The sequence below is a fragment of the Agelaius tricolor genome, unplaced genomic scaffold, assembly GCF_023055355.1.
Source record: "Agelaius tricolor isolate 1412-34295 unplaced genomic scaffold, bAgeTri1.0.p SCAF_2, whole genome shotgun sequence".
In the NCBI taxonomy this organism is placed as follows: domain Eukaryota; kingdom Metazoa; phylum Chordata; class Aves; order Passeriformes; family Icteridae; genus Agelaius; species Agelaius tricolor.
In genome coordinates this window covers 34031797-34045005 of record NW_027269262.1, presented here as the reverse complement: position 1 = coordinate 34045005, position 13209 = coordinate 34031797, and the positions used below count along the sequence as shown (strand labels likewise).

The 13209-nt window shown below is 36.9% G+C and overlaps 1 protein-coding gene across 1 annotated transcript in view; it reads right to left on the bottom strand.

Moving 5' to 3' along the window:
• CTNNAL1 (catenin alpha like 1) overlaps positions 1-13209 on the bottom strand; it is a 58249-nt gene that overhangs the window by 5797 nt on the left and 39243 nt on the right. Inside the window, exons 9-12 of the mRNA XM_071455630.1 lie at positions 10213-10371; positions 8680-8772; positions 8230-8380; positions 2355-2392 (exon numbers count right to left, since the gene is read on the bottom strand). Of these exons, the coding sequence (XP_071311731.1) occupies positions 2355-2392; positions 8230-8380; positions 8680-8772; positions 10213-10371 (441 nt within the window). The remainder of the gene's footprint in view (positions 1-2354; positions 2393-8229; positions 8381-8679; positions 8773-10212; positions 10372-13209) is intronic.

The following is a 13209-nucleotide window of genomic DNA, read 5'->3' as shown; positions in this document are numbered from 1 at the left end:
TGCTCAGCTGAGAGCCTTGTCTGAGATTCTGAAAAACTCTGACAAAAACCTGCTGCTATTCATTCGTGGGAGTACTTGGGCAAATTAGGTTCTGTAATGCGTGCAGGAAAAAAAAAACCAAACAACAAACAAAGAAACAATACTGTTCATTGTGAATAGCATCAGAAATGAGACTCTAGTCCCATTTTCATCTCCCACTTCAAGAATCTGAGCAAAAGTACTCATACTGAAGTTCCTAGTGCAATTTAGTGCACAGTTTAACTTTCTGCCATTTCTCTTTTCCATCCAAAAATGTTTAAATATTCTGAATCTTATGAATGTCTACCCAGATTAGACACTGCAATTCTGCCTATGTATTAGAAATGCTGATCTCATATCGAAACATTTAGCACAAAGGACTGTACTCCAAATTGTGATTTGACTATACTGCATGTTAGAAATGCAATTTCAGAAATACTGTTTTCAAGGCAGTGTCTTAAAAGAAGAAAGGAAGAAAAAACCTAACTAGATTTGTTTGTAAACACGAATTTTGGTCTAGAAGGTATGGCAAATACTTAAGCTGCAGAGTCAAGGAAGGTTATTCAAAAAAACCAGCACTGGTTACAGCAAATAAGTTTTTCAATTCACAAATAACTAAAGGAAGCTCAGAATGTTTTTGCAGTTTTCTCCACTCTAGTGTTCCCTTACATTATTTTAATAGTACTATTATTAAAAGTCAGATCAGTAGATACGTTATTCTGCTTTTAAAACATGATTCAACACTTTAAACTATAGAGAAAAAATATGCATTAATACATTCATGAATCATCACTGCTGCTCTGGTCCTCATCTACAGCATGGTCTAGGGTGCCACTCATTACCAGCAAACAGCAGAGTGGCAATTAAACAGATGTAACAAAATATGTGATCTAATTAGATTGGCAGGAACAGTGTGGCCTCTGTGCAGGGACAGCGTGGGTGTCAGCGAGGCACAGCAGATCTGTGGTGGCAGTGGAGGGAGGAGAGGCTCTGCTGAGAGGAACAACACTGGGAAGAGAGGCAATTCCAAAGCTCAGAGCATCAGCTAAGCAAAGAAATCGCTCTGTGAAGAAACTCTGGTGTCCTGTGGATGCCATCTACATTTCCTGTCTACTTTCAAACTGTGCATTTGTTAACTCCCCACAATGTTAAGTATCTCGCAAAACTCAAAAAGAAGGCAGGAACCTTTCAAACAATACAAAGCAGAACTGTTTAAATGCTGACCACAAAGATTTTATTGAATATTTTTAAAAACATTTGAATCAGTGGGACTCTGACTTCAAACATTTCATCTCTAAATTATGATGTCCAGAAGCTATGTCCTAATCAAACTGGTCAGGGACAGAAACCCTTTCCAAAGTTTGAGTATTTAGCTCCATAACTATGAAATTCACCCATGATCATGCAGCCTAACATACTCTATTTAAATCTGCAGATTGGCTTTATAAAACTTTTTTATAAATATTTGATTTATAAAGATTTTATCTTTTCATTAAGAGTCAGAAGTTGTGTTTGAAGCTGTAGAATTGCACAACAGAAGGCATGGAGACAGAGGACCATTTCAAACCCAAATTTCTCTACAGGTTAAGGAAAAAAAGCAGGGAGAGAAAGAAACAAGCTAGAGCTTACTGTACCTTTTGAGACTATTCTTTCCCTTTTTCCTACTCATGGAAAGATTCAGTTCACAGAAAGTGAATCAAATGACTGATTACATGACACTATCAAGATTTAGGAGGCTTCCTAACACACAGATGCTCTCAGAAACAGTGTAATATCAATTATAATCAGCTAAAGACATTAAATTACCTCATACCTAAAAACTGGGTATTTGGTGTAACTTTTTTCTCTACATTAAACATACTTAAGATCAAGGAAGGAAAAGAACCCATTATTTAAAAAGGCTACAACAGGCTCGAACATGAACCCTTGTTACAAATAGGTTAACTCAGGCTACAATGTTAAGTCTGATTTAGTATGATTTATTTTTGTTTTAATTTTCAGTATATTGCAGCATATTCCTACTGTTTTAATAGCAACAATGTACTTTTTAATTATATAGCATGAAAGTAGATTATGTGGTAAAAACATTATTGAACAGGAATTAAAATTTATGTATAATCAAAGTGACTAAAGCACACAACATAACTAGTTACATTTGTCTTCAGTCTGCTTATTATTCACTTAATAAATTGACAAACTTTGATATTTTAGTGTCAGCCATCCAGTCAGGATGCATTTTACCAAGATATTGTTATGTCCCCATGGGGATGGGACAAGGAAAGAAATCAGAGAACAGCAGATACAAAGTAACCACAACAAACCCAAAAGCAACTTACCCCTGGTCTGGGCAGTGATAGGTAGACACGCTTCTCTCCTATGAAGAACACACAGGTTTATACCAAAATTTATATATAGATTTTAATCAGTGGGATCAAATGCCTTACTTCATCCTTCCTAAAACTGCAGTACTATAAAAGCAAATTACTTACCTGTAATTCCTCCTCTCTGAATCCTGCAGAAGATCCTCTGTCTCATGCTTTCAGAGACAGACCAAGAGCTCTGTACTGCTCAGATTTTAACAACTGGCAATTAAGAAAGCTTCTCTGAACATTTCCCTCAGTAATATTTCTAGTCTCCTGCATGTATTTCACTAGGAAAGTAAAGCAACTCTCTCCCATGACTCACTAGCTACATGCACTCACTTTGTTGCAAAATACAGAACATAAATTTGTAGCTCCATGTATGGCTTTTCTTGGCATGGGATGAATGGTCTGAAATTTGGAGTAGACAGTGCCACTAGTGAGAAATACACAGGCAGGTTTTCCTAAGTAATGCAAATAAAACTCTCATGTTGTACTGTACTACACGTATCCCATGTGTACTGTATTTTATGAAGAAGGAAGTTCTACAGAATTTTACAAACTTATTGAATTGTTTCTTGTATTGCCAGGAGCCTACAATATTCCAAATCTGAGCAAAATAAATTAAGAAAAAAAAATCCTTTTTGGGTGTTACCTAAAAGTTGGTAAGACTTTATTTTCAAGAAGAAACACTGCCTGAGCTAACAGCCCAAGATTAGAGTTTCAATTACCAGAAGATATAATAGTCTACGAAGTCTTGAATTCATTACAATAGATTCAGTTGCTACAATTGCTAATTCCTCCTCTTGTATCAGCTCCTAGAGAAATTCCATTCTGAGTCCTCAGAAGACAGTTCTTTTGTGCATTCAGGATTTTTTGAAAGCATGCCCTTTATCTCCTGACACAACAGGAAGATCAAAATCTCTGTATCTAGGCAACTGACTCCTACAATTTTAGGACGCCAACAAGTGTCCTTCAACCCTCTTAAAAAATAGGAAAAATGGAACCTTCCTTCCTAAGATCACTTTTCCTTCCCCCATGCAGTCTTGCAAAAGATGAATGAGCTAACAGGGCACAAGCTGCGTAACCTTTTTTTTTTTCAGAATGCAGTGTTATTCGGATATTAATTGCCCAAACATGTATCCAAGCAAATTTGTCCTCTAAAGACCAATACAAATTACGAGAAGTCATTTACAACATCCTATACATCAAAACATCAGCTAAAGGGCATGTAAGACATACCAAGAACAAAAGTGAACTTACAATTTTAAATGCTGCAGCATAAAAGATCTCCTTGGAGCTATGTAAAAACATGTTGTGTCTTGTTAAAAAGTTCAAACACAGAAAGCTTTGACATAACAAATGGAATAAAAATGCTCACTGCCATGACACAGTACTTGAACACACAAGGCAGGCATAGACATAACCAAATGGAAAGTGGTGGCAAACAGAAGAAAATAAAAATTGCCTTGGTCTTCTAGTAATTCTCATTATTTACCTTAGCAGGGTTTCGTTGCTCACCATATTGAAAAAGAAGAAAGATCTAACTACTTATTTCTCGGAACATTTTAAAAAACCCTAAGGATCACAAAACATGCACACAAAAAGACACACTTCATTGGACCCACAGATACCAAGACCTTTCAAAGGAGCAGATCAACTCAGGTCAGAGATAATTTACTTAATCAGAAAATACTTAATTCCACCAGTGTAGTCACAGAACTTTTATTTGATTCCATTAGCAGAATATACATACGTAATTTTTCAGGTATTTAATTTCTTTAGTTTGTGTGTCAGATCTTTGCTATTATATCATGAGGCTTTTTTCACCACATGATGGTCATCTTTTTATTTTACTCTGCCTTTGTTTTTACTAATGTGTTTTCTTAAACATGCTTTTCCTTTTTTAATTTTTTTTTCACTTAAAATTAATTTTCATTATTTCATTCTCTGTCTTCCAATTTTCTGCTTTCTACTAGTTCCAGTCCTGGTTTTCCCTCCATAATATCCCTTTTTCAACTTTCAATTCCCACTTTTGATGTCACTTCTTCTCTGAGAGTATGGCAGCATGCCTGCTTCACTCTTCTTGCTGGAATTTGAGCTTCCTAATTCTGATTTGTATCACCTATTCATCACCTACAGCCCTTCAGAAATCTCATGGTCATTCAACTCCTCTCAAATCAAGTGGGCAAAACCAAAGAGGAGAGCAGAGAAGTATATTCAGAATCATACTTCAGTATCTTCAGAAACCGTTCTCTCACTTCTTACCCCAGTTACAAGGCAGCAAACCAGAGGATCATTTATTTACATTCTTCTCCACCATGTTCAAACCAAAACATTAGAAAAAAGAGCTTGGCTGACATCCAGCAGCTTGGATTGATGAAAGGTACTTTTGTCATGTGGTTCATCTCAAAGTGCAAGAGCCTCAGAGTTAAGCACCAAATGGAAATGAACCAAACAATCCCTCTGTGGGCAGAATCAAACTTCCCATGCCTGGCAGGGGAGAAGGAGCTCTTGACCCTCTCAAGGAGCCTGTCACCCTCCTCATTCCAGCCTGGACACACCAACACTGTGGAGAACAGGCCTCCTCACCACTGGATTAAAAAGTGGTTTAGGACTGAGCAAAGAAGGACAACTCTACCTAGCTGTACAGTTCTGCACAGCACAGGAATATTTCCCAAATACAAATGAGGGTTACTGGGCTGTGCTGTGCTCACCAAGCTCCCCCACCCCGTCGTGCCTGTGAATCCTGCTACCCTGGAGAAGCCCTTTTCAATCTGGGCATGTTCTGGTATAATTTCATTAAAATTGAGTAAAATATGCTTCACTTTCAAGTTAAATCCAGCTCCTCCCATGTGCATTTGGAGCCTCAGCAAGAGAAATACCTCATTTTATGTTATGAAAAAAAAACCCCACTGGATAAAGAAGCTATGCAATTGCTCATGAAAATAAAGAAATGAGTATAAATAATGTGAATCTAGTGTAATCCAAAAAATGCTTCTTTTATTTGATGTGTCCAGCACATTTAGTCACCATTCAATTTTTGCATCTTAAGCTGTATTCTGAACTCTCTAACAAAGCCAAACATTTAAATTGGTAGTACAAAAATACAAGATTTTAAACTGAGAAGAAAAAAAAATATACCTCTTACTGTAATTCTATCTTTTCTTACATACAGTCACAATTTTACTATGAATAAAGCACTTGATACATTTTAGTCTGTAAAATAAAGACACTTTTACCAACCTCAACATTAAGACAAGTATAATGAATTACAAGAAGAATAAAGCCTTATCAAATATTTTGGCACTCCATTGTGTTTGGAGGCAAAAGTTTTGTGAATGCCGCTCCTATAACCTCTTAGCAAGTACATATGTTCGTTTCATTTATTTACTGGATCACCAGGTGTGTTTTCTTGGAGAAGAAAAAGGTTGGAAGTGGCAAAGTAACTTCAGGGTATTTTCTGGTAGAAAAAAGTTGGGGGTGTTTAGGTGAGATTTTTCCCCTCCTTTTTTTTTAATGACAAGAGTCACTCCGAGGTCCAACAAGAGAAAACAAACAAACAAACAAAACCAGATTAGCCCACAATAGAGGGGAAAACTTTGTAGAAGACGGGTGGATATAAGACACCAAATTACTTCTAAGGACATAATTGGTGGTAACTATGAAAAACTCCAGATTCAGAGGAAAGTCTGGGCCATGTGACAAGGAAAATGGAGATTACTCAACAGTGTTTTGGCAATACAAGATCTAACACACCCAAGGCCACAGAGAGAACACAGGCAATGCTCAGTATCTTACCAGTGGTGGTATCAGAACACTTTATGCTGAAAGAAAGACTGAGGAAATGAGAGCCACTAACAAGAACACACTTGTGTGGTTATGCCAAACAAGAGAAGTCTTCACTGCATCACTCATGATGGCCTCCAACCTGCTCAGCAACACCTACCTATTCTCCTTTCCCTCCTTCAAGCAAGGACACTGGGCTGCCCTTGTGAAATGATGCTTTAAAGAAAGTGGAAAATACCACTTACGGAAAATGTGTTATCTTCCATCAGCAGCCCCAGGAGAAAGCTATTAACTACAGAGGAGGCTGGGCATCTGACATCAAGAACAATTTGTTTGGAGAGCCAAGGATATGCTTTGCTGTGGCTGCATGATTCTCTTCCTATTATTTTTAAATACAATAATATCTATCTATATATATGTATGCACACACACACAGGTAGATATAAATATATAAAAAGGTTATCATTCAACCTTGCTAGACCATTGTATGAATATGAAAAAAATCAGATACTGCATGATCAGTAGATTCCAAATTCCTAAAGATTCAAAATTTATTCTAACATATTTACAATAGCATAATAGCATAATTTGAGTTTCATGTTATAAAATATTCTCTTTAAGGAAAGCGACTTTGACCCTGGCTCTCAAAACAAACAAACAAAAAATCTGCTGAAAGTTGAAAGGCCCATAAAAAGGCTCTCTGCACATATTTATGTGGTATTTCAGAACAAGGTGGAAGAACAGCTGGGATAACAATCACATTTTTCTCAGAAGTCTCAAACTGCCAATAACCTGAAGTACACACAATTATTGTAAACCCACTCAGAATTTCAACATATGTTTTCTTTTTACAAGTCTTTTACGAGGCTCAGGCACACAGTCATTCACCAACCAGCAGCAACAATTTAAGATATTACACCCCATGACTGGTTGCTATTGTGCTCAAAATGCTGGCAGTAAAGAACTGCTCACACAAATAATCAAGAACAGAAATTTAAACTACAAAATCAAGTCTGAAAATGAAAAGAGATCTCAATAGCAAGATGAAGTATTGTATCATTGATAAAGTGTCATCTAACCTGAATAAGGATTTACATTTTCTGTATCTTAGATACAAAAAATTAAGTGCCCATATTTAGCTAAATCTAAGCTTTCGAACCTGAGCAATTTTCTTTAAAATACAAGACATTCAGTATTATTATACATTACATTCTCTCTGTATGCAATTATACCCTAAAGACTGAAACAAAGACATAGCTATAAGAAGTGTGACAGGCTACACTAAAGAAATAATCTGAAAGAAAATTATGTGGTATAAAAATGAAAACCAAAATGCCTTCCATTCTAAAGGTAAATTACCCTATGCTAAAAGTAGACATAGAATTTTTTTTCCTTAAGATTCCAAGCTTTTCTTCTACATGTTGTACAAATACCAATAAACTTACCAACCAGAGAAAATATCCCAAGATTGTGCAGAGTCGTCAGAAATTCCATCCAGGAGAAAGGACAGCAGTTTAAAAATCAAATAACTACATTCACTACATTATGAAGTGAATACAAGGCAAGCTGACAGTATAGAACATATATGTATATATGTATTTTCTACAAATACAGGACATTAATTAAACATGTCACAATTCAAGTTGTATGTTGACTGTCATGAATTGATGATATGTGCAAGACAAAACAAGGGGTGGGTGAAAGCCCTACCACCCCTTGTATTTGGACACTGCTGGCAAAGTACTGAGTCAAACACTTTTGTGTCCTTTGAACAGTTCCATTCAATTTTGCTGGAACTAATCTCAGTGCAGAAAATTAAACATAGCTAATCTTACGTAAATCAGGCCTTTATAGATTTGGTTGCTTTTATTTGAAAAAATCCAATCAGCAGCCTGATTTAACATCTATACAAACCCAACATATCTGTGTATTGCTACCTAGATCTCACAGGATGTGGAACTGTTTACTGCACTCCACTCTTAAGAAAACAGAACTTCCTAAATCACACTTAAAATTCTTAGATTTGAAGTTATATTTTTCTATTTCTACACAGCCTTCTTACCTCTTTTTCCTTCAAACACATCGTTGATTTCTCTTAACAACAGAGACATGTCACTCAGCTGAGACTCCCAGGCCTCACAGAACACCTCAAGATTTTCTTTTGCAATCTTGCTAGATGGATGTAATGCCAGGGTTTCTGCAGCAGAAATTATCTGGACAAAGAACAAAACATTTGCTGCTGTAAGTCCCAGTACATAGTGTTCCACATGAATTCACAAATGCCTCCCCAGGCAAAACACAGAATTAAACTGCTACTATTATCACAGTGTATTCATCTGACAATTGCAGGCTTGATGAGTGCTCTTTTAGCTCTCACCCAGCACTAGAGCAAAATTCCTTCTTAGAAATGAATGCTTTGAACAGGTATACATTAGGTCTCCTGAAAAATCCACACAAGTAATTTTTATTGATTTATGTGTAGCAGAAGAGGCCAGTTAAAAGCTGAACATACCTGTGGGCCAGTGACCTGAAAGGTATCCTCTGCATGTATGCAAGTTATCTCAAGGGGCTCAGTTCCAGAAACATGCCTCAGTAAGCGACACATCTGAATTATTTCAAAAAAATTAAAAGAATTGTAAAAAATGTACATCTATTAGTAGTGAGAAAAGGTGTACATACAAAAATAAGGTGTACAAACAAACATGAAGTTATTGATTGTCCTTTCAAATATTTACTGGGGACTGCACTCCCTGGGTGCTACTCAGGGAGAATTAATAATAAAAATGGGGCTAAATCCTGACTTGAAAGGTGTGGAAAACCATTAACAGAAAAGAAAGTCTTAATAACTGAAGTAAAACAAAAACAATTTCACATATTTATGACTGAATAAAACTGAAAGTAAGCACACATATATAGAACTTGGAAAAACTGTAGAATAAATAAGAACAGGCTTATTCAGCAATAAGTAAGCATGTGGAAAATTTAGGTTTTCATCATCATCCAATGGACTAAATTATCTTTGAGCAAATCAGTGCCAAATTAGTTTAGGGAAGTAATACCGTTTCCTTCATCTTTCCATCATCATCAACCCAGAGTGAACTCTGGGTTGAAAGGAACATGGAAGTTTTCAGATCAAAAGGAATTTGTAAGACAGAGACAGCACGTATGAAACTTATTGCACATCATCAGACATGCTGCAAGGTCTCACACACAAGCATTATTTAACCTTTGGTTATGCCTGAAAAAAAATTGATGTCTCACTAGAATACTGAATAGCCACAGATCAAGGGGACATTAAATTTGAAATTAAAAATTCAAAGCATTGTTCCGCCAGTCCTGGAAGTTCAAGGGTGTTACTTCAGCATATTCATATTTCTGGGAGGAATCCTCAAGCCCTGTATATAATATTTTTTTAGAAATGAGTATTGGATACCATGCAAGTACAGCTGCTGGCATCACTGTATTTCAGATCAAAGTGATCTATATTTGTATGTCTCCTGCTGGCATAGGTACCTCTGCTCATCTGTGAGAGACAGCAACAAACTACATGTGGCTGAAATCCCCTCCACACACTGCTTGTCACAAAGGAGGAAGATTTTCAGTGGCCCTCTTGACTAATCTTCAAAAAATCAAACTCACTGCATTAAGAAACTTAACTGTGTATCTCCAGCATTCTTGTATACCTGGATTCAGCTATTGCTGGATGACTGCTGCTTGAAAGAAAGGGGTGGTAATTTCCTCTTGGACCTAGAAACTTACTTTTTTACTTAATATTTTAGGCCAAATGTCTACATACAGATTGAGTCTAGATCCATGAGGAGAATGGGCACAAATGTAAATCCCTTCTAAAACACTTGCATGCCATGGTGATGTGATGTATCTGGCTCATACCCTGACAAGAACAATCCAAAATTCAACAGCATACTAGGAAAATAAAATAAAACTGCAAAAACACAGACCAAAGCCTTCCTAAAGAATAGATTGATGGAAATCCAGCCACTCATTTTCTAAGTGTCCTATACAATGAAAGCAGGTGTGAACTCACCTCAACAAGCTGTTCTTTCTGCTCTGATAGCTTGCAAGTATATTCTGCTACAGCTTCAAGATTTCCTTCTACTCCTGTGATTTTTAATGCTTTGAGAACCATATGATCTGTATGGTATTTTAGAAGATCTGCTGCCAGAGATGTTGCTGCACTGTGGACCTTGAATAGCATTAAAAGAAGAAGAGATAAACCATGAAACAGAAAAAAAAAAGTCTATCCAGTACCAAGTCAAACAAGCTTAGGAGACAGATTAATTTTTCAAGAAGCAAAAACTTCACTGGCATGAAAGCTCCTATACAGCTTGCTTATTATCTGGAGTTTTAGTTCTTCAATTACTATTCAAAGATAAAATCCACTGCAATTAAAAAAAAAGCCAAAAAACTCTCCCCACAAACAAGAAAAAACAACTTCACAACCAAATATGGAGAGAAACAAAAGAGCAGCTGGGTAAAATGAGGCCATTAAGTCATCACACCACTGCTTTCTGATTATGTTACAGCTGAGGAAAAACCAGATGTATGAATCTGTGGGTCACCAAGTTTGGCATAAGCAAAGCACAATGGCCATCCCACTTCTCCTAAAGAACACACATTGAACTGTGTGAATCAGACTGAAGCTACACAAAACTGAATTTATAATGTATTAGAAATTAGAATTATCAGTAATGCAAAGAAAAGCTTGAATATAATCAGCTTGTGACACAGCCTTAGGAAAGTACAAAGCACCTTTTCTACAAGGAGATGGGTCTTGAAGGAGTCTCAATCTCCCAACAAGCAAGGAGAAGCTTCTCATTTAAACACATCTCTAAATCCATATACAGACTCAGAAACTGTCCTCTGAATGACCCTGGTTGAAAACAGGTATCAGTGACAGCTGCTGCTAGTTCTACTAACTAGTCACTAGGTTACCTGCACCCTACAATCAGCCCCATCTTAAGAACATTGCTAAAACCAAAATAGCAACCTCTTTAGAAACAGCAGAATATGCTCCTAGGACTATTGTGAGTCTTGTAATACTGCACTCACTTTACTAAACTAGACCGAGTACAGAACAAACTTGGTGTTCAAGAGGAAGTATTTTTCCAGCTCTTATGAATGTGATGAGCTTGGAACTCACTCCATAGAGAAGAGTTTTTACTGGAATGGTATGCTGGGGTTTTTAATTCACTGGATTCCATTTTTACCCCCTTCCTCTGGCAGTACTTCTTGTGCATCCAGAATTAGGTTCTTCTGGTTTTTTAATTTCTCAAAGGACAAGAAAATTGAATTGTTGCCTCAAAACCAGCTGCAATTGTTTTTTAGAGGGGGAAAAGCAAGCTATGACAACCTGTTATAAACTATTTATATAACATTGCTCACATGGCATTAAAAATTAGCACAAATCACTAATCCCAGAAATGAAGTCAACTCTGAAGAAAGGATATCTGAAAGGCTTGTAATGCTGGAGTAGGAACTGGCAATTCTCATTTATATGTAGACTACATAGAGATCACCTTTTCATTAGAGATTCTTTTCATCCTGATCCAAAATAGAAATATACTTCTACTTAATACTGTCTCTGATCATTAGCGGTAAAATCATCTCAAGAAAGGAATACAACTTCTGTTTCTTCCATAAAAAGACAGAGAGTTAACTACTTTAACAAGGCTGTCTTTTGTTCTCAGCCACTCAGGCTCTCAAAAACATTTTAATTATAGTCACAGTATTTGAATTTAACCAGTAGAAATCCTGACTGACACACTGGGGCACCCCAAGTCAGACTGACAGGAGAGTCTTCAGCCATGTACAAAAGCATGGCCACTCTGGGATCAATTCAATCACTACACAGAGAACAACAAAAACAACATAATTCTCTGAATTTACTTCTAAGAGCATGAATCCTTTCTTTCACACAACATATTCCAGCCACCTGTGGCTTTATGATCTATGCAATTAAATAGTCACATCCTAATTTGACTGGGAACTCTTCCACCTCAATCAGCACCTGGGAACAATGTTGCTCAAGAAGGATAATCTCACAGCACTGTGAAGTGCTCACATTCCAAAGTGAAGGCCACTTTGGCAAAGCACTGCTGTCTATTTCCTCCATAATGGTGACCAAATTACAAACCAGCACATAATAAAAGTGCAAAAATTATCTATCCTCCACTTTCTGGAGCCTAACACTGGGCCTGACAGCAGAAGTGCAACTGAACTGAAACAGATTGAAAGCACTGTTCAAATCTTCAGGACAGCTGCAGGAACTACAGTCCAGAAGACAAAATTTCTCATTCTGCCTATGGTAAAAAAGGGGAGCACAATTTTTTCAGCAGTTGAGATTTTCCAGTTACAGGAGCTGACAGCTCAGCCTAAACAAGTTCACCACATTTCTCTAACATCTTTGCACTGCTCTGTGTTGAAACTCACTGTTCTTAATCTTCATTTCTCCATCTGCTTAAAAGAACAGCAATTTGAAGCAGTTGAAAGGATAGCAGAATCATGTGCAAATATTTAGGAAGTTGCCAGAAATCAGATTCTCTATTTGCTTCAGTTTTGTGGAACAGACAAGGCACCAATGCTACCCTCACTAGGAAGGGTGAAGACCCTGAGCAGCAAGTGCAGTCCATCCCATGTACCAAATGAGGCAGCTATTCCATGTGTGTATGCAAGCTGACCTCAGCATACTTGCACTTAGGAAAAGAACAATGTACTACAGACACACACATAGCTGACAACTGCTGAGAAAAAACCCCTGAGTATAAGGCACTGTCATAACACATTTCTGCTAAGGAAATCAATAGGAAAAGTTTAATACAAATAAACTGCAAATGTAGTTTATTAATTTAGGCACACACTAGAAGAAAATGTATTTACAAACAGTGATGTATGCATCCCCAAGGGAAGTTTGCCTTTACATTTAAAATAATGGTAACAGACATAGTACTTGCTTCCAAATACTTCTTTTTTGGGTTAGCAATGAACCTTTGCAGCCAACAGATTTCTAATCAGTAAGGACAAA